This window comes from Mastacembelus armatus, chromosome 5 (assembly GCF_900324485.2).
Source record: "Mastacembelus armatus chromosome 5, fMasArm1.2, whole genome shotgun sequence".
Taxonomy (NCBI): Eukaryota; Metazoa; Chordata; class Actinopteri; order Synbranchiformes; family Mastacembelidae; genus Mastacembelus; species Mastacembelus armatus.
Genome location: NC_046637.1, coordinates 4,019,966 through 4,043,394, shown reverse-complemented (window position 1 = coordinate 4,043,394; position 23,429 = coordinate 4,019,966). Strand labels below are relative to the sequence as shown.

At 41.0% G+C, this 23,429-nt stretch overlaps 2 protein-coding genes across 13 annotated transcripts in view; both read left to right on the top strand.

Annotated features, from left to right (window-relative positions):
• Positions 1–17,382, top strand: part of slmapa (sarcolemma associated protein a) — a 44,330-nt gene extending 26,948 nt beyond the window's left edge. For 2 of the 11 annotated variants that reach the window (XM_026307000.1, XM_026307008.2), the window contains 16 exons: positions 75–243; positions 453–503; positions 1,461–1,598; positions 2,894–2,959; positions 4,756–4,815; positions 5,027–5,098; positions 5,693–5,773; positions 6,169–6,228; positions 6,496–6,621; positions 6,947–7,021; positions 7,115–7,215; positions 7,403–7,607; positions 7,714–7,831; positions 8,902–9,073; positions 9,157–9,291; positions 14,238–17,382. In XM_026307000.1, the coding sequence (XP_026162785.1) occupies positions 75–243; positions 453–503; positions 1,461–1,598; positions 2,894–2,959; positions 4,756–4,815; positions 5,027–5,098; positions 5,693–5,773; positions 6,169–6,228; positions 6,496–6,621; positions 6,947–7,021; positions 7,115–7,215; positions 7,403–7,607; positions 7,714–7,831; positions 8,902–9,073; positions 9,157–9,291; positions 14,238–14,333 (1,725 nt within the window). In that variant the 3' untranslated portion in view covers positions 14,334–17,382. Of the gene's footprint in view, positions 1–74; positions 244–452; positions 504–1,460; positions 1,599–2,893; positions 2,960–4,755; positions 4,816–5,026; positions 5,099–5,692; positions 5,774–6,168; positions 6,229–6,495; positions 6,622–6,946; positions 7,022–7,114; positions 7,216–7,402; positions 7,608–7,713; positions 7,832–8,901; positions 9,074–9,156; positions 9,292–11,175; positions 11,264–14,237 lie in introns of all 11 variants that reach the window. The other 9 variants (XM_026307001.1, XM_033325224.1, XM_026307002.1 and 6 more) reach the window with 9 other exon arrangements.
• A 2,364-nt stretch (positions 17,383–19,746) lies between these two features.
• The window catches only part of flnba (filamin B a), a 54,054-nt gene continuing 50,371 nt past the window's right edge, over positions 19,747–23,429 (top strand). For both annotated transcript variants that reach the window (XM_026306995.1, XM_026306994.1), the window contains exon 1: positions 19,747–20,140. In XM_026306995.1, the coding sequence (XP_026162780.1) occupies positions 19,849–20,140 (292 nt within the window). In that variant the 5' untranslated portion in view covers positions 19,747–19,848. The remainder of the gene's footprint in view (positions 20,141–23,429) is intronic.

Here is a 23,429-nt window from a genome sequence, read left to right as displayed (position 1 = left end):
CCCCCCTCCTCTGCTTTTTCCTCCTGTCCTGGTTTGTCGTCACCTTTTCTCCCTCTCCTGCTCTGCTCCTCCAGGCGGCAGAGGGCCGGCAGGAGGAGCTGACCCAGCGGGGAGCGACGGAGAAGAGGGAGTTGGAGCTGCGGATTGAGGAGATGGAGGAGAAGGAGCAGGTTCTCCAGGCTCGCATCGAAGCTCTGCAGGCTGACAACGACTTCACCAATGAGAGGCTCGCTGCACTGCAGGGTACACACATGCACACACACACACGCATGCACACAGGGCCCCACACTCACTTTTAACATGCTAACATACTGCGCCCTGTTAACCAGTCACTTCAACTTCTTGGTCAACAAAACAGTTGCTTGGTCAAAACAGATCTTTGACCAATCAGGAGGCTTCTGCGGGACTTCCTGTTAGTCAACACTTTTCTCTGCTGCTGTTGTTGTTCACAGTGCGGTTAGAACAGCTACAAGAGAAAAGCATTAAAGAGAACAACAGTCTGGGTGAGTCCATGTGTCTCTGGTCTTCTCTTGGCCACTCGTCCTCTTCGCTACTCTTTGTCTCTGTGTGGCCGCTAACTTCACGTTCTCATCTTGCACTAATGATGCATGACAACTTCCTGCATGATGTCCACATAATTTCCTGTTGCTCACTGCTCTCTTTGCTGTCTTAGTTCATCTGTCTCTGTCTGGCACAGTGGAAATCTGGCTCTTCTGTTGTGCAGTCTCTCGGCACACGCATTATCACTGAAATACAGAATGTTACTTTGTCTTTTCAGTGAGCACCAGAAATCTGAAAATACTACGCTGTTTAGTTTGAGATTTTTATTGGACCTTATAGCTCAAATGTTCATAATACACAGAGCAAGCTGCAAATTTCAGGGTTTTAGACGCATAGAAATATTCTTTGTTCAAAGGAGTTTACTGTGAACGTGAAAAGTTGTAACTTGCAGTTTTATCAGTGGTCACTATACCAGAATCACCCAGACAAGTGGATCGGATAAAGGTTGTACAAGGATTCAAAGGCGTGCCCTTTAAGTGAAGAGATGGTTTGGGTAACCAGTGTGTGTCTGTGTGTGCGTCTGTGTGTGCGTCTGTGTGTGTGTCTGTGTGTGTGTCTGTGTGTGTGTCTGTGTGTGTGTTTCAGAGGCAAGTAGTGTCAGGGATATGGTGGCACTCTGTCGGGTCTGAATGGGGCTTGTTGGATAATCTGGGTTTTCTTCCACTGCTTTGTTTTTCTTCTTCTGGGGAAAAAGAGCTTGTGGTCACTGATTGACTTCTGGTGATTGAATGACAGCACTGAATATGAATGCTGAGGTAACTGTCTCACTGCGCACTGAGCCACAGTAGCCACTTTGTGAAGGAACCTGCCATCATTTGGACTCTTACTCTGTTCTCAACCTGTGTCTGGCTGGTAAAGTTTCGACAAAATCCTATATATCTGATCTGGTCACATGACAGATGACATTGTCTCGGCTGGACCAGTAGAGGAGCCTGTCGAGGACAAACAGAGCCTGCAGATGCCTGAGAGCCAGGAGGAAGAGGAGGATGAGGAGGAAACAGACACCGATGATGGTGCAGTTGGTGAAGATATTGATGGTAGTTAGTTTGATTATCATAATAAACAGTTTCACAGTGATTTGTATATAGCACTGTTTTTATAACAGGTTTTGCCAAGTGCTTTACAGAAAATATGAAAATCTGCAATAAAGAAACATCTAAGCTGGATAAGCTTTGCTGAATAAGATGCTGACAATATAAAAATCAAACCTATAAATGGCATTTTCTAAAAGACAAAACGTTACCTTGACTACACGAGGCGATTCCAAACATAGTTCATTCAGCTGGGGCCTTTTTTTTTCTTCACAGAAATAGTGAAACTTTTTTTTTTTGTTGTTATAACATGCTGCAGTCTGATTTTATAATTTAACAGTCTGCTTATGAAATAACTTTTTTGTTTTTTGTTTTTTTAAACAATGTCTGGTTTTACTGAGCTGCATAGAAAATGAAATCCCACTTGACAAAAGTGAGAAAGTGAGTGTATATGTTGTTTTCTAGGTGTTTTTTGGGGATATAAGGGATATTTTCGGGGGCTATAGTGAGTTTGTTGTTATCTGCATAGACAGTGTTGAGTAACTGGTGTAGAGCAGGTTTATTAAACAACAGGATATATCTGTAGAAAGTCTGATGCTTTCCTGTGTGGAGCTGTGAGTTTGTGCTCTGATACAAAACCTCGTAAATTTTAATTTAGTCCGAGATGGTTGGATTTTTTTGATGCCGTTGTAGTGTAGTTCAACATGTCCACCTGTCAACATCATTTCTGTTGTTCCAGTGTTGTGGTATTTGCCCAGAACCACTGTGTTATAACTTTTTTTTGTCTGAAAAACCCTGCCATGTACAGTATGGCTTTTATTTTCTGTCCTTTTCTGTTTTATCGCGCATCTGTCCGTCCGTGTAGTTATTGTCTCTCTGTGACTCGTTAGTTCTCTCATGCTACCTGCTTCTTTGTCTGTCCTTTCTGTGTCGTAAGTTTTTCTTTGTCTGCGATCTCGTCCTCTCTAATCCAGAGTTGGGTATTGAGATCCAGTCTTTAGTTTTGTTGTCACAATGACTCAAAATCTGAAAAAAGACCAAGGAGGAGAACATGGAACCTTTGCTTGTAAGATAGGATATACCCATATTTCTAAAATCCCCCACAAACCTTCAAATCAATAATTGGCACCATCAGTTTGCCTCAAATAACAGATGATTGCCTCTAGTGTATTTATTTTCCCTTCCTAAATAATTAGATAAATCAGGCTTGAGATTTATTGAGCAGAATCAATGTAAGATAAATACCACAACCCTACTCTTACAATCATCATAGTAATGTCAGTTCTCTGTGTTTCTATTAGACAACTGTCATGTTAACAACAGCGGAGGAGACTCGACTAGAATCCAACAGTTGATTGAGTGTCCGCGTGAGTACAAGCATCCGCTCCTGCTGCTGCACGTCCACTCAAAAACACACATTTTCTGCTATCATTTCATCACTTACTGTTTCTGTGGAAGTCCACTGCTGCAAAATAAAAAAAAATATAATTCTAAATTATGGATTAATATGTTTATACCAAATTTGTATCTATTAATTTTGACTTGGTGTCTAATTGTTTTGACTTAGCATGACCTTTGTTGTTCCATATATTATATCTGTTTTTATGGCAGTGTTGGTTATCAACAATATTGGTTATCTGGACCTCACTTTGGTCCAGATAGAAATATCCTTGGATGGATTTAGCTCAGACATTCATGGTGTCCTGTGCAATATCTCAACATCCACTGAATGGATTGAGACAGAATTTGTTCAGATGTTAATGGAACCCAGATGATGTGTGCAAATGACTTTTCCTCTAGCCCCACCATGAAGTTCACATTTTTGGTTTTGAATAAAAGACATTATGGCATTAATTTTAAAGAAAAGTAGGTAAAAGTATATTAGTGTTTTTCCCCTCACATTTTTATCCCCTTCACACAATCTGACCTGGAGCTGTAGGATATGTAAGCTGGTACTTCCAAAGTAGATTTCTTTTCTGGTATGTTTGCATCTCACTGCTGGCAGACCTTTAATTGCTCGAGGTGTGTTTGTTGCCCCTGTGACTGTCAGTGAACGTCTTGTTTGCTAGTAAAGGGTTTTACTGGTGCTTCAATAATTTTAGTAGTATGTTGGTTGGTTCTCAGCTTCTCAAACATTCCTCACAAACTCCTCTGTTCTTCATCTTTATCTGATCTTCACTTCTCTGCATGCTGCTTTTTGTCTCTTCTTGTGTTCCTATTACTAATCACCTGGCCCTGAGATAATTTCTTCAGCAACTTTCTTACTAAAGTTTAAATGCTGAACACATGTTCACAAGCAGTTTAAGACTGTGGGAACTTGCCTTTGTTTGTGATACCAGCCAAACATCAGCTGATGTTGAACCATGATTGCTTTTTGCCTTGCCTTCTTTGCCTTGTCTTTTTGGCTGCATTTTCCATCAGTTCCCACTAGCGTAAAATTGTTGTTAGTTTTTAACATTAGAGACAACTAGAGCTGCAGTTGGTCAGTCATTAGTTGACTGACAGATAAGTGATCAACAACTAGTCTGAAAATCAGCTAATAATCAAGTAATAATTTTTCCAAGTAAAAATGTTAATGATTTTCAAGAGTGAGAGTTTGCTGCTTCTTCTCGTCTTTATGTTTTAGTTCCGTTTCTGGACACAAAACGGACATCAGTGTTGACAACAGTAACTTGAGCTTTAAGAATTTGTGGTGGAAATATTTTGAGATAGAGATGAATCACAATGAGTTGGGTTGGGGCTTGTGGCTTTTGAAGTTTATTGTGAAATATGAAATCCCAAAGAAGAGAATAACACTTTTATATTGTATCAAAATATTATATAACCTAGTATGAGTGTCTTTTGCAGAGAATTTATCTGGGCTGAATTTGCACAATAGTTTAATAGGTTAAACAGATTACATTAATAGGTCTAGATTATGTATGTCGCCTTTTCAGTGCCATCTATATTAATATTGTCAGTGATCCTACTGATAACTGTCTGAGTCAGTGTGAATTGCTGTATGATGGATGGTCGTATTAACAAGATGTTAATTTTTCTTACTCAGTGTTTGCAGAGCTTGGGACAAATTTGAGCAGATTCAGAATTGAATTCTTTGTTTAATAACAAATTTAAACCAAATTTGTTCAGTGATTCTTCTGGTTTTCTTTTTTTCTGCCTGCAGCTGTCAAACAGCTGAAGGAGACTGTAAGTTCTTCAATCCACAAACTGGCCAACTTTGATGGTAAGAGCTCAGCTAAGCTTCAAGAAAAAATACCTCATAATTTCCTTCTGTTGTCTGTTTTCTATCTGAGTCAGTCTGAGACTAATACTCAATGTGCAGCTGACTTTTTTTAAAGCAGAAGATCAAGAGCTCTGTGGTTAAATTAAATTAAATGATCAAATTCTATCATTACTGAAGGATATGGCCTGAAAATTGATGTGTGTGATTGTAGAAGTGATGGATGCCCACCTACAGAACAACCAGACGGCAGAAGACATCCTGGCCAGCCCTGATCGGCTCAAAGGTAGAGCAAATACACACATGCACACTCACTCTGTCTCAATTTCAATTTAAATCTCAGCAAAGCATCTGGTGTGAAACTTAAACGGTTTATTTTTTAATGTCATCTGCCCTTTTTTACTACAAAAAAATTGCAAGAATTATATGGTGGCTTTTTAATTCATTTCCATTAGTGTTTTTTATTATTTTTCATTATTTAATTTTGAGATGTAGTTTCAGTCAGCTGGGGACAGCAGGTTTGATGTTTTCTGTAAAGCAGGAATCACTAAGAGCAGAACTGCTGACAAAATGAGAAATCTCTCTTTGTGTTGTGAGTGGTCGGACTGCCATCCTCTGGTTTCTCTGTGAATAAACACAATGCTCAGGCATGCCCACTGCCATGTGTAGGGCTTTGGTTGTACACACAAATTTTATATTTCCGAGGTTTAGGTTTTACTACACTTTATATCCAACTCTCAAACCTTAAACATCAGTTCCATTTGTCACACTAAACCTAACCGCACCTGTGCTGCAGTATATTGCTTAGGTTAGTTATGATGTGCTAGTGGTTTGTCACACCCATTGCTTCACTCCTTTGTGTGTGTATTTGTGTCCACAGGAAATCAGATGGATGCCAAAGAGTCAGACATGTCAGACACTCTGAGTCCCAGCAAGGACCGCAGCAGTGACGACACATCAGGTCAGTAAAACACACCCTGCATCATGTTTTACCCACAGGTTTTTATAGATTTTTGTTTGTATTAAATTATGTAGAAATATATTGTGTATGTATCATTTATTTGATTCTGTTCCTCTGTCAGGGTTTATCTCAGTTTTCCATTTGTCAGTTTTAGTTTGAAGACTTTTCTTTCTCAGTTTGAGCTGATGGTTCATTTTCCACTGGAAATGGTTAGAGAAATGTGTTTTCTAAACCTCCTTATTCAACATCTGTGAAACATAGAGCATCTATCAGGGAACAGGTTCTAAATATTCATCTGAGAATTTAATGACCTGTTTTGACTTATTCCTTACTAATATAGGGCTCATTAGAAACAAATGTCAGTTACACAACCTTTAATGCTGTTTCTGTTTCAGATGGCAACATGGACGAGCAGGAGCTGAATGAACCACAGAACAGAGTTGCTCTGCTGAAAGGTAACTGTTTTTTTTGTTTGTTTTTTTAAAGTTGTTTTATATTAACTGACCAAACACATATACTGAGAGGGTCTGAGTAATAGTTAAGGTATTTCAGTGACAGTTAACTGTCAATTAGGGGGGAGCTGTTCAGCTACAGCTGAAAGACTTTGTTCTTTGAGTCTGTTTTTCATTTTATTAATTTGTACTGTATCACTTGGGCTTTACGTGTACTAAAAGTTTTCCTGGAGAGTAAAATGAAGACTAAAAATGTTAATTTTTCTGCAGCGGAGTTGCATCGGGCTGGTCTAGAGCCTGGAGACACGGAACAGGTCATCCACCATCTCCATAGAGAGCTTCTGGAGGCCCAGGAATTAGCCAACACTGGCAAGCAGAAATGTCTGGAGCTACAAGGTGAGTAACAGTAGAAAAGTAATGTTACATCAAATAACAAAGAGACACAATAGATGCTGTTGCCAATGCAGAGCCCTATTTGCATCCAGACCATCCTCCTATTTTACTTCATCTTCTGAAAACAAAAGTGAACTTTGAAATTTCCTAACAGAAGGGGGAGACATTATTTTCTAAAATTCTGGTCCTGCCAAATAAGTTCCCGCTGATATTTGACATCATACTCCCTGGTATTGTTGGGAGGAAATTTAATTCAAATATGTAAAGTATCGAATATGTCACATGACAGCATAACAGAGATGATCGTATGACTGTGTGTCTGCTGTAGCTCTGCTGGAGGAGGAGAGGAGGAGTAACTCTCAGCTGACTGAAGAGTCGACCAAACAGATCCAGTACCTGCAGAGTTAGTACACACACACAGTCTTTTTAGTGAGGTACTGTACACTTGCGTGTGTCATGTGTCACCTCATTGCCTTTTGTGTTTCTGTGTCTGTAGCTCAGCTTGGGAAGCTGCAGGCTGACATGGAGGCACTGAGGGAGCAGAGGGAGAGCACCATCTGCAACACAAGAGAGGAGCTGTACTCTGCCCAGGAGGAGGTACTACTCTGCTACTGCTCCCTACTCCATCAGCTTCCTATGTGTCACTAAACTCTTCTTGACTCATACCCTCTCCACTCTCTTGCCTTTTACTCCTCCTGACTCCCCCACTTCCGCTGACTCCCTTTTACTCCCTTCTTACTCCGCCCAACCATCTGCTGCTTCCTAATTGTATTGTGCTTGTCAGATTCTTGTCCTGCGCCACACCATGGAAGCAGCCACGGCAGAGCGGGAGCGTGAGATTGCCGCCTTGCAGGCAGACCTGAGCAGTGTGCGGTCTGAACTGGAGCACTGGAGGAACGCAGCCTCTAAGTATGAGGAGGAGATCAGCCGGCTGCAGAACGCCTTCACACAGCAGCAACAGCAACAGAACTCTACCAGCCAGCTGCAGGGTAAGCAGTCAGTCTTAGTGTCGTTGCGAGTTTTATCCTCATTAAAGACACAGTTGTGACGAAAATGACATACTGAGAATAACTACCCGTCCTCCTTCCCTCTCAGCGGACTGTGTTGCACTGCAGCAGCGGTGTGCATGTTTGCAGCAGGACTGTGACGGCCTGAGAGCTGAACGCAAAGCTTTATTGGACAAACTACACCGCCTGGAGGCTGAGCTGAGCAGGTACACACACAGATGATGCAGTGTCTCAGTGCAATGTCAATGTTTTGCTCAGCATCTCAAGTCAAACAGCATAAGAGAGCAGAAGGAATTTTACAGGCCAGGGATAGGTTACCTTCAGACTAGAACAGTCCCGGGCTGCAAAACGTGAGCATCAGTGACCTACAGTACATTCTTATCCTACTTCAATGATACTTGAGACTGACACACGAAAATGTTTGTAAAAATGACATGTTGGTAATATGTCGTGTAATATCAACTGTCATTAAACCCTAAACAACTAAACATAAATGTTGTATTATGTTTTATGATTTTAAGTTGACAAGACCAAAATCATAAAATAAAACGCTTTTTAGCAGGTTATTATGCAACGTCCCCAAAATCGTAACTGTAGGTAGAACTGAGAGACAACATGTGTCAAACCCAGTGTTAAGGCTGGACTTAAAAGTCTCTGTGATAAGCACAGCCAAGTCCACAGACCCTGACAGGTCCAGAGTTTGGATTCAGCAGTAAAGGACAGACTAGGATGAGGAAGAGGTGACTGGCTGATTCAGGACGAGGAGGCGACAGATGAGTGATAACTGACTGAAGCAGACTGAGCAGTCAGCAGTTTGACAGACTGAAGCTGTCTCTCTGAGGATTGTCTGGTTTTGTCTGTTTTTCATGGAGAGACAGCATCACGTCATGTTCTCATTGGAGCTGAATGCTCAGCAGGAATTTATCTGAGCTTCAGCTGTTTTTTTCCCCTAGTTTCTAATAAACTGTAGGTGCTATTGGCAGGTCTTCTCATGAATATCTGTAGATGCAGATGTCAGATGGTCTGTCAGGGCATCTTGCTGCCCGATCCCTGCTGAGATACTGTACAGCCTGAAGGTATTTCCTAAGCATTTTCAAATGCTCACTGGCAGATGAAGTCAAATTCAGCAGTGCCCTAGTTAAGTGAAAATATTCCCCTGAAGCAGCTCAAAACAAAGGAAAGCAGAGGGCTGTTTTGTTCCGACTGAAACTTAAAATCTCCGTAACTCATTGTATCATATATCTGTCTTTGTGTTTGTGTTTGTGTTTGTGTGCAGCACCAGGGAGCAAAGTCTGGTCCTCAGCACCAGTCTTGAGTCTTTGGAGAAGAGGGAGGAGGTTCTACAGGACAAACTCGGTTCTCTGGAGAACCAACACCTGCAGGATGCAAGCAGGCTGAAGACCCAGCTAGACCAGGCCCAGGACCACACACATACACTGCAGAGAGAGGTACCAGCGTTTGAAATCTCTTTGTCGCAGACATTCCTGACTTGACAACTGATAGAAATTATGTGATATTTGTGTGTGTGTAGTATGAAGACACACAGTCCCAGCTTCTGGACCTCCGTCAGCGCTATGAGAGAACAGAGCAGGAGAAGCTGAACATCCATCAGGAGCTGGAGCAGTGCAGGAGCAGCCTGAAGCTGCTGCAGGACAAGACTAGCTCTGTGAGTACACACACACACACACACACACACACACACACACACACACACACCTTTTTAATACAACCAAAGACTTTTACTTGTGTTGCAGCCTGAAATATTTGTGTTTGCTGAGCTTTAATTTCAAATGTTTTTGTTGTCTAGATGTTTTATTTTCACTGTTTTAATTTCTTGCTATACGTTGAATGCAGCAGAAGAAGCAGTCATGCTTATGGACACACAGTCTTGGACTTGCTACAAACCACCCTGTACTTCTCTTCTGCAGCCTCCCTCCTCTCCCTGTTTACTCACCAACTCTGAACACAAAGTCTCACCAACCAGCATTAAAAATGTCTATTAGGAACAGACAGATTTACGTTTTTTTTTTTTTTAATCTTAAGCTGATAAATGGCAGCAGTTTGTTTGTCTAAACTCTCAGAAACATGAATTAAAAAGTCAGAGAACAGTGAGGGAGAGCATCATCCTTCACTCTTGCCTGTCTTCTTCCTCTTGCTCTCTTCTGTCATCCACCTGTTTCACCTTTTTCTTTACTCTTCTGTTGGTGTGACAATAAATTTTGGTTTTGTTTCTCCAGAGCTTTTCAAAATACCAGTACTCATCCAGACTCACAGGACTAGAACAACAAACTTAACTGGTCTTTTCAGGATGGATAAATTCTTTTGATCGTAACTATGGTTTCATCATTTCTATCATTATTTATCAGCTGAAATGAGGTTAAAGGTCAAATATAGTGTCTTCGATTGAATTAATAATGGTGTATTGATTGAGTTAATAGATGGTATTTGGAACACAGTGACATCCCCTAAAAAGATATTAACACGAGCAGTGAGACTGACAAGTCATGACCAAACCTTCAGACTAGATAAGCTTGCTTGGGAGACAATGAAGGCAAGTCAGTAAGTTTGTGGTCCAAACTGACTACTAATTCACTTCATTGCAATTACTGTTGTTATTTTTTGTACTGCTACTGATCTTCAGGTGTACTTACCCTCTTTTTGACCCCTCATAACTTCTGGTTTAGATAACCTGGAAAGATGTTTGTTTACAGCCTGTCTGATTATCTGATGTGCCGCACACACAAACCTCATCACACAGTCAATATCACATGACACAGGACCCTAAGATAGTTTATCAACGTTTTGCTCATGTGCAGCAGCACTTCCTGAGTAAACAGACTTTGTGTAAAATGCATGGGGTTTGCTCTCAGTGTGGGCTTTGATAGAAAATAGCTGGGAGCTTTTGCATGTGTCATTTGCCACTGGATTTTTTGCGCAGATCTCAGCCGTTAATTTGACTGTTACTGTTGAGAAATGATAGAAATGATGAATCAAACCATGAATGTAAGACCCAAGTTGTAGTGACCCAGAATCATCCTTCAAGTCCATTATTTATCTTTGCCAGGCACAACATTTTGTGCATTTGCACTCCAATTTCCAGGAAACTTGTCTTTCAGTATTTCTTGTGTGAACCTGTGGCCAGAATTTTTCTGCAGTGAAGCTTGTTTTATTAAAAATCTGATCAGACTCCAAACATTTCACTCTGGCCTTTAGTTGGCACAGTCCATGTGCAGCTGGTAGAGATCAGCTTCAGCGTCCTGGTGCGGAAAGTTAATGAGCTAAAATCCAACAGGAAGATGTTGCTGTTGAAAAGCACCTGGTGATGGATGGCAGTTCTTCTTCTGTGGTGTTTTTTTTGTGAATGTGGCTGCTGAATGTGTGGAAACAGCTGAGTTGATACAAACCTGTCTTCCTACAAACCCTCCTCTGTCTCTGTCTCGCTTTGTCCCCCCTCGCTGTAGCTGCACCATCCTCCATATTGGTTTTGGTTGATTTGCTGGCTGATTTCTTCTTATCCCTCTCCTCCCCCTCCCCACTCCCTCCCCTCTAGCCATCCATATTGCAGCCTGTCCAAGCCATATTCATGGGCCTTGTCCTGGCTCTGCTCTACTGGTGTTTCGGCCAGTTGTGGTAGAAAGGTACACACCGACATGACATCATGTCTGTTTCTTTGTCTGCCTGTGTCTGACTCCATTTGTTCATTGTCTGTGGAAGGAAACATGACTGACATCCTGATCTGTGATGAATTCAGGCTCCCACCAGTCCTGGAATCAGTGTCATTAAAGTTACAGCAAAATATTTACTGATTCACCATAAGTCCCGCTTTAGCATTCCTAAGACGTATATAAACAGATGTAAATGATTTTAACACACTATAATGTAGGTATTCATGACTATTAGGACATTTAAGAGCTTAATTTTCTACAGTTGGAACTTCTGTAAACACGTTATTACAGTTGTGGTGCTGTACTGTCATTCATGTAACTTTCCAATTATACCAGTTTATAATGTACTGCTTACCGCTACATTATACTGTTATAAATCTATAAATACTACTTATAATGCTAAGTAGTTTTTAGTGATGTTTACCAAATCCTTTGTTTTAGCAATAAATTCATGTTGCCACATGAAGGTAACCAGGCTGTTAGTGTTGGACCCTGAATTCTGGTCAGCAGGACACTTTCCTCACCTTCCACTTCCCTTTGAGACTGAGAATCATCTTCACTGTCACGGTCTTTGTCTTCTGGTTTTGCTCTAAGTGCATGGCTGCCTGCCCGTTGGTTGCACTTATTCTGGAAACACTAAACTCTGCTCTTTAATGGGACGACTCTGCCAGACTCTGTCTGAAGGGATACCTCAGTCTTCTCACTGCCAATGGATAGTTTCAGTTTTCATCTTCATGAAAACATTAGTTGTCAGACTCCCTGCAGGAAAAGCACTTTTTTGTTTTTATGCGTATCTTTGTTGGTTCCAGATAAAGTTCTGATCTATGACTGAGCAGCTGAGCTGAGAGGTTTCATCAGGATCTTTAGATCTTTATACTTTAAAAATTACTGATATGTTTTTAATCGTTTTTGAGTGGTGCCGAGGAAGAAGCTGTGCCATACAGTACTATGCTAATACTTATTAGTAAAATTAATTCTTTGTTTTATTCCTTTGGTAGGATTTGTCTACAATAACACCCGGTTTATCCTTTTATAAACTTTCTGTCTGTAGTTTAGCCATGGACTGTTAGTGCTCCCCTCTGTAGGCGTCGTCTTCTTTAAGTCTTCTACTAGTGAGAGGGTTCAGTTCAGTTTAGAGATGTTTTACTGATGTTATCTAAATGAAGCTCACAGACACTTAATTCTCCCCTGAAGCTCCTTGTGAAGACTAAAGTATCCCTTCACGTCTGACCACCTCTTTGTAAGAACAGTGACTAACACTCTCCTGCTCATTCATTTACTGTCTTCATTGCTCCCTCTCACACTCAACGTGCTGGTGTTTCTGTTTTTTGTTTTTTTTTTTTTTTCCCCTCAATTTCTTCAACAGTGTTTGTGGTTAATTTATTCATTATTCCGTTTGCTGCTTCATCTCAGCCATTGAGTTTTACATTGCCTACTTCACCGGGTGTGTGTTTGTTTACACTGAGGCTCATTGGTGGTGTTATTGCAGTTTTTTAACACTTACTCCAGCTGTTGATACTTGTTTCTTCCTTTTAAAAACATTCATCATTCAGTCCATCATGGTCTTCTGTGTCTTGCTGTTTGTGTTTGCTGCTTGTCTGTTTATTTGGAAATGTCTGACCAGAGTTTCCAGTGGTTTGCTGTGGAGGAAAACTGGTCTGTAGCTTTTCAGTTTTCCTACTCAGGTCACCTCCTCGACCTCCTTTTCTTTGCTTCTTACTCTTCTGTTTTTATTTCACCTTCTGGTCTCTTTGTGTCTTTCCTCTCCCTCTCCCGAAGTCCAAAAACATGTTACTTATTGTTTGTTAATGTGCACAAGTTGCTGTCAGTTGCTGGGATTCATATAGCCACCTCAAAATGAGTATTTTTTCACCTCAGGATGTCCGATAATTACATTTTGGCTTCTCACAGAGACCATCTCTTGAGCAGGCTGGGGCCAACAAAAGGACGACCTAGACCCTGCTGATGACTTCATCCATGATCAGTTACATGGATTTGGAAGATACAGGTTTAGAAGGATGTTTATGAAATGCCAAAACAGTGGCTTTAAAAGTCTAAAACAACCTTTCAGTTGAGCTGCAGTTTGAGCATTTAATACACAGATGACTTCATGGAAAACAGAACGTTACCTTAGTTAAAACCTTGGTTTGTGTAAGAGCTTCTCAGGAAAACTCCTGGGGCTAAATACTAATAATACTTTATAATACAGGGACATGCAGCGACAGTGAAGTTAATGGGGAACATTAGATAAAAGTATTCGTTTTGGTAGCTGTCTTAAACCTTGTCTTGGCCTCATCCCACCACTAGAGGCTGTAAAGATGTAGAGTACACACATGATTATTTCACAGCAAAGCCACAGTTGGTCCCAGACTGCAGTTTTCATATCCAAGCCAAACAGACTTGCATCCAGCACCTGGAGCCTGCTCCTTTTATCACAGTTTCATGTTATACTGAGATGTAAATGAGTCTGTTTCCAAAGTCAGGTATAAGAATGGTTTAACATCTATAGGTTTACTTCTTTATAGTCTTGTTTGCTTTGTTGCTTTAAATTGTAATGGCTAATTTTTCCCCTCCTATGTTAATTTTTTTTTTTTTTTAAAGATGTTTTGAACGATGGCTTTAGATTAGCCGCTGGGCTAACCTTCATGCAATTGATTAATGTGCCTACTTTTAGATAACTTTTCCCAGTTAGAAGTGTATCTGAGAAATAAAGACCATCTTTTTGGACTTCACAGGCTTGTTTTTTTTTTTGTTTTTTTTGTTTTTTTTTTTTGTTTTGTTATTTTCTACAGTCCTCTTACTGTTTTCTTTCCCTTTGCTCCTCTTCTTTCTTCTCTTCTTCCTGGTTTCAGTCTTGGTCCAGTTTGACTCACGGTGCTAAGTTGTGATGCTGCACACTAACACGGTTTTCTTTGTGTTTTCATGTGTCGTCGTTTCTCTCTGACAGAGTGGCTGGAGCCCCTGGATGCCGGTCATCGCAGTGATGGTCGCCGTGACGGCAGCCGCCCTCTATCCCAACCTCTCCAAGAGCAGCTCCACCTAGGACACAAACACACACACACTCATGAGTGCTGTGAGGAGAGCGTCACTGCTTTACTTGTATAAAGTCTAATTGTATATAATTGTAGAGGGAATATAAAGGTTGTGGTTTCTACAGAGGATTCAGATTTTTTTGGGGACTATTTTGTTTATGTTTAGCTTCTTTTTTTTTTTTTTTTGTGTCAGGGAGTTTTTTGTTGTTTTTATTCTCTGCTCTCTCTCAGCTGTAGTGGGGGCTTTTTTAATTTTCGTCTCTGCTGATTTCTGGGTAACAAATCATTCTCCAACAGGCTGAGCTTCCACACAAAAAGAACCTGCCCAGTGTGACGTTCAAACCTGTCCCATCATAAACAAACAGAGTAGGCAAACGCAACGCTTTCCAGCAGCTCAGTGCAGTCAGGGAAACAAAATCCACAGTCATCACTGGAAACTGTTAGCCGGTGGTGTTTCTGTGTCAGTTCCGTTTTAACTTTATTTTGTGGAGGGGGGGTGTATTTTGTGTGTAGCTGCTAATATTTGGTACCACTATCGTCTAAGTCTTTTATTTTTGTTGTTTTTCCCCCCAAAATGTAGCGTATTTCTTGTTTTTCTGTTGATTTTTTTTTTTTTTTTTTCTGTCTTCAGATAATTAAAACAGCATCATCCTAATAATAAACATGTAGAATTTGTGGGTTTCTCCAGCCATGTTCAGACCAGTGCTGTCTGTATCACCTCACACTGGAGCTGGGCTGACTTTACTGAACAGGATCAGCTCTAGTCATCAGCAAACTAATACATTCAATCCACATCAGTACTTCACAGAAATCATAGTGATGGTAAATGTTCATCTAGGCTGGAGGAGCACAAGTGAAGCACAAACAGTGGCAGAGTGTGTCAGTTCCCCTCCCTCAGTATGTGGTGTCCATGGTGCACCTGAGCCTGTTGGAAAGCGTTCATGTGAAGGTGGTTTCAGAAAGTCCTGCTCTGCTCTGGTTTAATTAGGCCCTGCTTGATGTCTAATAGGCATTTTTTCTATGTTTGTGCTTTTAGGGGAATTTGGGGTTGGGGTTAAAACTTTAAGCCAAATGATTGAAATAAAATCACATTTATTATTTTCTTTTCTATTTTGGGGCACAGAAAACGGGGTCAAAGTGCCTCTGAACTTTGTAACTAACACCACAGTTTATGTGTGTGGACAAATGCACACAACACACACTTTCTATGACACACACACACTTGCTTTATTTGGCTGTCAGGGCTCTGTTGGTGTTGAGTGTGTGGAGAGGAGCTGTAGCTGAAACATTGGTGATCCACAGGGGTCTCTGGACTTTCAGCTGTCACTCATGGCCTTCATCAGTGAACCGTTGTCTGATTGTTGACTCAGTTGGCGTCACATGATGATTAGTTGTTGAAAACTCCCAGAACTGTCAGTGAGTGCCCCTTAAGTTTAGATTATTCTGTCACGTTACTGTGGCTTCATCAGTCGGTTCCATCAGCAGGATGACGATTGATAAACATATATTTTTTAGATCCGTTAGCATGTCTCTGGATGACATTTTGGTCTCTTGGAGCAACAGTTTAGTCCTGACTGAAATACTGGAAGGATATAAGTGTGAGAGAATGAATCCTAATGTGTTTGCTGACTCGTCCAACACTTTGTGGCACCATAGTGCGTTAATATATAAACAGGCCTTGTGTTAACATGCTGCTGTTAGTTTTTAAGCTAATGTTAGTGTGTCGTTTGCTAGAGTTCAGTATAACTCTGGCTGAGGTTATTGTAGCCTGTTAATACAGGCAGAGTTATCATTCATATTTAAGGTTTATGACCAAAATACACAGTGTCTGTCAGTCACAGATGTTTGAAACATTGAAACAGCTGGATAAGGCGCCACCGCTGAGCTTTGCAGCCATTTTGTCCCAGTCGTGTTATCACAGCAGAAAAATTTCCCCCTCCCTTATGACAGTACACCTCCAAATGCAGACAAAGTCAATCAGTTCTTATTTTTGTATTATGAATTTGAAATAGGTATCTATATATTTCTATCTGCAAGACTTGCCCACATCCTGGAAAAGCTCATGGCATCATTCAAAGAGCAGGAGAAGCTGCACTACACAGACCCAATCCTGAATGCTAGAAAGGTTTTTTGTTTATGCAGCTGGCAACACATATGGGGCCATTTTTAAGTCAAGTAACCACTCCTTAATAAATCCATTGTGTCCATGCATTTCTTTCCTCATAGAACATTTGCAGACAGTGTTTTAGACGATAGTAAATCCTGCTTTGGTCACATCCATCTGCTAAGATGTATAATATGCTATTTTCACAACATGCTGTTTTTAACCCTCAGCTGTTCTTGTTCATAGGTCGTGGGTTATTTGGTGGATGAATGCATCACCCATTCCATGACATGACTGTGACAGGCTTTAGGGAACAACATAGTCATTTTTTAATGACTGGTATTTGTGCCTCAGAGAGATATAAGAAAAACACGGTGTCCCACCTGATTTCATCCCACAGACATGTCCAACAGAACAAAGTGTCCCAAGCGTGAATCAAAGAAGAGACGTGTTGGTACAGTATTTTAAAAATAGACCAAAAATACAAAAGATCACTGTTTTAGATGTTTTATTGCTGTGATAAACATCAGACCGGTTCAACGTTGTGGTCTTTGTGGTCAGTTCCTCTCCAAACACTCTTAACACTTCAGGCCTCTGTTGTGATGTTTCCAGTAAACTAATTATTTTCAGGTGTGTGTGTGTGTGTTGGTGAACATGTGAGTGTGGCTTGTTTCACACTCTGGACTCTTAATCAGCGTTTGTCATCGTTCGTGTACTCTGTCTTGTCTTCGTGTTTTAAAAAATAAAGACAACGAACAAATATTCCCGATGTTTAAAGAGAAACACTACAGTACAGAGAGAGAATTGTAAAATAAAATGTTATTGAATGATGTGCTACTAGACTTATTTTGTTAAAAACAGTTTAGAGATATGAGATGGAGATATGTAGATGATATGATGTATTGAATATGCAGAGCGATGTTTGGATTAAAGTTGTAGCAAGCTGACCCACCAAACCTGCTTCCAAAGTCTTTATTCACCAGCTTCACACGATGTCTGACAAATAAGAATAAAAAACAAATGGATCCATCTTCAAATGTGACTATTGTGATCAGGCTAAAATTCCCCTCTAGCATGGTTCTTTATTTAGTTCATATTAGGTTATCTTTAGTAATGATAAGCTCTTATTTTGAAATAAAGGCAACAAATAGCAAAAATATTTTAATCAGTTAAAATTTGGAATCAAGTGTTTTTAGTCTGCACAGATATTTGGATGAAATAAAGTTGGAGTCATCAAACTGGATGTTTGAGTTAATGTTCCATAATAACCAGATTCATATCTTTAATCCCAGTGTGGGGTCCTTTCAAACACACAAGATAAAACTGAGAGATTGGGAGATGTTTTTTTTAAAAATGGTTTTGAGACCCAAATTTTCTCTCCTTTTGGTTTTCTGGACTTTTCTGCAGTGATAAACACCTGAAGCAACTTTTTAATAAGGGCTCACAAGCCAGAAAGATTTGGAAATTCTGGTTTAATAGTTCACAGGACTCTGTTGCGTTCAGTCTAAATATGAAAAGTAACTTAATAACTATAAATGAGTGAAAACTACCGTATCTCTCTGAAAGGCAGTAGAAGTATTAAGCACAAGAGAAATGTACCCAAGTAAGACGTGTGTGATTTAATACCAGCACAAAACACAGATGAGTTCTTTGTTTTATAATGTTTCTTAAACACTGGAGCTGGAATCATGATCTCACAGCTGCTGTCAGTGTGATGATAATTAATCAAGGACACTGAGGAGCAACTTGTCAGTATCTATAGAACTGAAACAAGGATGTGTACATCTGTGGCACAGAAGTATTGATCACTATGTTCTTGTGTAATTGTTTCATTGATTTTTACACCAAAACAACACAAGTTGACAGATATGGACATTTTCTTCAGAATAATCTGGAAAATAAAACAAACACTGACACTGCTGAAGAAACCTAACTTGAGAACATCAGGGGAAGTATTTTAACATTGTCAGAATGAGAGTGTCTTATTTCTAAATGCAGAATCTGTGAAAACAGGTAATGAGCAGAGGCACAAACGAGCTAGCACATCAATCAGAGCTGGTTTAAAAAGTAATGGTGATGTGTGTGTGTTAGTGATTTAGTAAACTACAATCAGATCAAAGTTTATAGATCCATTTGAGTCTAAAGGTTAAAAAAAACAAACTGATAATTTATCAGATCAATGAATTAGGCTGACAGTGACAGAGTGAGATGTATCACTCTGACTCTTTTTCCAACAACAGAAAACTTCACATAGCTATGCATATCCTCAGTGTTAAACATGACGCTCCAAGATTATGTAATAGAATAAGTTTATACCCATCAGTCTGGATTCATAATTGCAGTTGTAAACAACAGATACACTGCACTTAAAGTACCAAAAATATATTCATATTCATTATGATTATTATTTATCATCACTGATACTGAAAACTACAGCTGTCACATAAATGTAGTGCAGGACAAAGTAGAAGATTTGTCTCTACACTGATTTATTTTTTGGTTCCTTTGCACCAATTTTTAGCCATTTTGTGCTATTTTTACCTATTTTGTATATCTCCGTTTTCATTTTGCACCTACCACTACTTGTTATATGTTGTGTATTAGTTTTTTAGTGACTTTTTGGTTCTGCATATATTTCTGGTTGGTTGTGGTTTTGTATCTGTTTTTACTCATTTTGTGGCTTTTTGACTGACTTTCCAACAGAAATGTTAATGGACCCTTGTGACCCTTCCTGTTCAATAACCCATCCATGATTACTAAGCAGAACTGAGACCCACAACTACTACAAAGGCAGTCAAAAATACTACAAACATACAAGTTGACAACAAAAAGGCACAGAGTGACCAAAACGAGATGCAAAACAACAACAAAGACTCAAAGAATCACAAACACACTTCAGCACAGATGCAATAAATATCAAAATAACTGCAAATAATGCTGGGTCTCTTTCAGTCTGGGCTTTTTATTGAGAGAAACAGGAGCCTTTTAAATGTGTCTGCCCTTGGGCCATTGTCAGTTTATTGTCAAACTGTTCATGAGAACAGTAGCTGAGTAACAATTTTCCACCACTGGTTACAGTGCAGCAGTGACCTGCAAGTGTCCTTGAATGCATCAGAGGACACAAAGTGTCGGGACACCTGACCAAACCTACTTATTTCCATCCCACACCTGCTGTAAGAAACACGATTTATTTATAATCATAGCTCACGAAAAGCATTTTCCTCGACAGTGACGCTGAAAGCTCCGAGTTTTCAGAGCTGCACCTGAACGCAGCAGCAGCAGCCTCAGTCTCGGTGCGCTTCAGAAAAACTTCAGAGCGACTTCAGGCTGCACGGAGGAAAGACGGCGGGACCCCAAACACGCTCACCGACCTCTCTGTTCACCCGAGTCCGAACGAGAACCGACCAGACGAGCCGCTGACGATGCCGGCCACAGAGAAGGACCTGGCGGAGGACGCTCCGTGGAAGAAGATCCAGCAGAACACCTTCACCCGCTGGATCAACGAGCACCTGAAGTGCGTCAACAAGCGGATCGTGGACCTGCAGCTGGACCTGGGCGACGGCCTGCGGCTCATTTCGCTGCTGGAGGTCCTCAGCCACAAGAAGATGTACAGAAAGTACCACCAGAGGCCCAACTTCAGGCAGATGAAGCTGGAGAACGTGTCGGTGGCTCTGGAGTTCCTGGACAAGGAGAACATCAAGCTCGTCTCCATCGGTGAGTCCCGCCGGTCCATTCATTCTTCTGGCCTGCAAAACACCGAACCTCTGCCCCCAATGGGCTTTTCCTGGTGAAGAGGGGTCTAAACATGACCCGGAGCCTGGTGTTACCGATCTCTCTTCTCCCGGTGCAGGTTTCCCCGAACTTTTCCCACTTTTCTTTAGTGGAAAACACAAACCTCCATTGATAATGTGGCGATTTAACGCATCGCCGCTTTAAAACACAAGTGAAATACACCATAGTTACTTTAAATATCCCCTCATCAATCATTTGGACCCACTCTTTAATTCGGCATAGATAAAATACACAAAAACTTATTTTTAAATTAAAAAATGAGGTTTTTTTAATGACGTTCACGCCATGTCTGCCCCCGGGGCAGAGTCCAGCTTGGTGGGAATCACTGGAGGAAAATCACCTTAAAAAGTTGATATTTGATTGAAGTTTGTGCTGGTCAGTGTGTTATTCTGTTACAGTAAATCACCTGTCGACAGGCTCGAGGAAATCCTGACTTGGGTTTTTATAAAGGACGGTACTTTAACCGGAGGCCGAAGTTCAGTTATTACTTTTGTCCGGTCATTGGGTCGGAGCTTTCCGGTGTTTCCCACGTTTTTTAGCGTCATGTTGGTCAAATAAACCTGTTAGTCAAAGGTCCTGGGCTGGAAGAACAAAGGTTCTTACTTAAATCTACGTTTCTATTAAAGCTATTCCCATTTTACTCCCTTTGGCTGCTGTACATGCAGCTCTGTGCTGTATGAGCTTCAAACCAAACCGTGTTCAAAAATCTTGCAAGTTAACGTCGAAGTGCTTTTGCCGTGAAATTAGTGTGATTATATGTATGTTTTTAAAGGACTGTGTGTTTGATACGTGCCTGTTTTTAAGTCGGCCAAATAACATTAACATCGAAGTCAGGTTTTGTAGGAAGGTTAGACATAAGGTCAGTGTCCACACCTGGGGGGAATAACTGGGACAATCACAGTTTGGCTCCCACGGTAGTTACTGATGGAGCACACCATGTTGTCAGCACTAAACAGACAGATTTCTGAATGGAGTTTGGCACGTTGTTTTAATGAGCAGGCCCCACACACCTGTGGTAATGAGCTCAGTGTGGGCACCACAGGACAATGTGCTTCACCAAGCCCGAGCTGAATGTGCATAGTCAGCTGTGTGAGAGTTGATCTGCCTTTAATTCTTGTGAACATGCTGCTAATTAGCACACAGCTGCTTTGGATTGTGCTGCACAGCACTCAGACATCACACCACTTACTTCACTGGGAATATTTCAGACACTTTCACTGTTTCTGTATTCGTCTCTGTGTGATTTGTCTTTGCACAGCAGCTCAGTCTTGTCATCAACCAGTTTGGAGCTAAAGCAGCTATTTGATTAATCAATGAGTTAATTAACAGGAACACTGAAGAGATTGATTAGATCAGTCTTGCAAAAACAATCTGCTCCAATTAACTGGTTTCACTTCATCCAATGTGAATATTTCCTCATTTTCTTGGCTTTCTATGTTTGCAAACTAAACATCTCTGGGTTATTGGTTAAATTGTTGTTGGGCTTTGGGGAGATTGTGGTGTCTAAGTATTTCTGGCACGCTATAGGTGAAATTAGAAATCCTGTAATTGGCCAGTGGGTCATCAGTGGTAATTCATCATTGTCATTGATGACAATTGTTTGTTCATGTTCCAGCTCCTTTTTTTTCTGTTTTCTGAAGAGAAACTGTGGAAAAGTGTTGCAGATGTTCTGTCAGATTTAGGTTCAACAGTGTATGTTGTGTGTCTGAGTGATTGATGATGATCAAGTGATACTCTTTGCTGCAGGAAACAGTTTGTACCTGTGTTCATATGTATAATGTGGTTATGAGTTTGGCTGTTGCCGCCTGAAGTGAACACCTCTGTGTGGACCTGTTTCTTTCCTGTAGACGCAGCACGTAACGAAGATCCTGCAGGGTCTGTACTTTAGACAAGACAGACTTCATAAGGCGACTGCTCACACCTGTGTCTTCACCTGTAACGCCTCGCCAAGAGATTTAACATCCACAGTTGAGTTCAGAGCTCGTGGTGCTGATGAGACCAGCATCTGTACTGGGGAAGACTGGTTTCCAGTACTACACACCTCACTACTGGGATGAGTTGTTACACAGCTTGAAGTTACAAACACTGCTTCCTCTGGCAGGTTTTATTAGCTGATGGTGCTAACGGTACCTGTCACTGTCGTAACTGACGTTGTTGTTTGTTGGTTTGTGTGTAATTTGGATGATTTTGTGTGTAACTGCACACGTGGCTCAGTCAGCCTGTGGGAGGAGGGCTTAGCTTCGCTGCCTGTCATTCTGAGATCTGTGGTCACAGGATGTCAATAAAAAGAAGACACATCATCAGCTCACATCTGTCCACATCTGCTCACAGTGTAGAGCTGGTCCACATTTACCCAAGAAGACTCTGGGTTGTACCTGCTGCCAATGCACAGCTTCATGAGTCTTGTAATTGACTTGCACGTCTGCAGTGTTGATGCCAGTTCTGCCGTCCAAGCACGACAATCTGCATCCATTATTTCTACCCATAATCCTTTTAGGTTTGTTGTCATTCCTTGTAGACATATTCAGGCGTGAGCTGACCAGAGGTGGGAACATGACCGACAGCGAACGCAGCCTGTCTGCATCAAGGTCAGCAGCTCCGTCAACAGGCTGATGGAGCAGTTTTACGTACGTGACGCTGTCGTTTTTATAAGAAGCATCTCGGGCCTTTAATAGTGACGTCGTCCCATATCTGTGGTTAGACCTGCAGGCCACACCAGGTGTGTTTGTTTGAGGTCTTATGAAACCTTCAGAGCTCAGGACTCAGGTTTCCTGGCAAACTTTGTGTGGCTGGTTTTGGTGTTTTTGTGGGCTCTGCACTTCAAATGATCCATTTTTCTGCACACACTAAGAATAATGTACCCAAAATAAAACTATTACTGCAGATAGTGTGAGCAACAGGAAGTCCTTATTAACCAAGTGTGTCTGATAAACAGTCTTGTGGTGTAAATGGGCACTGGGACATTGGCATTTGCCGGAAATAGGTCACGTGACTCCTCATAAATACCACAGGGACCGACTCTAAATATTGTCTCTCCACAGCTGGACTGAGCTCATGAGGTGTAGTGTAGGTTGATTTTTGAGAGACTCTCAGGGGGCACCAGAGTTCACTGTCCTGAGCTGGACCAGTACTGGTTTGTCTGGACTCAGCAGAAGCTTTTATAGTGGACAAGCTGGTTCAGGAAAAAAGAACCAAGCCCAGTGTGACACAG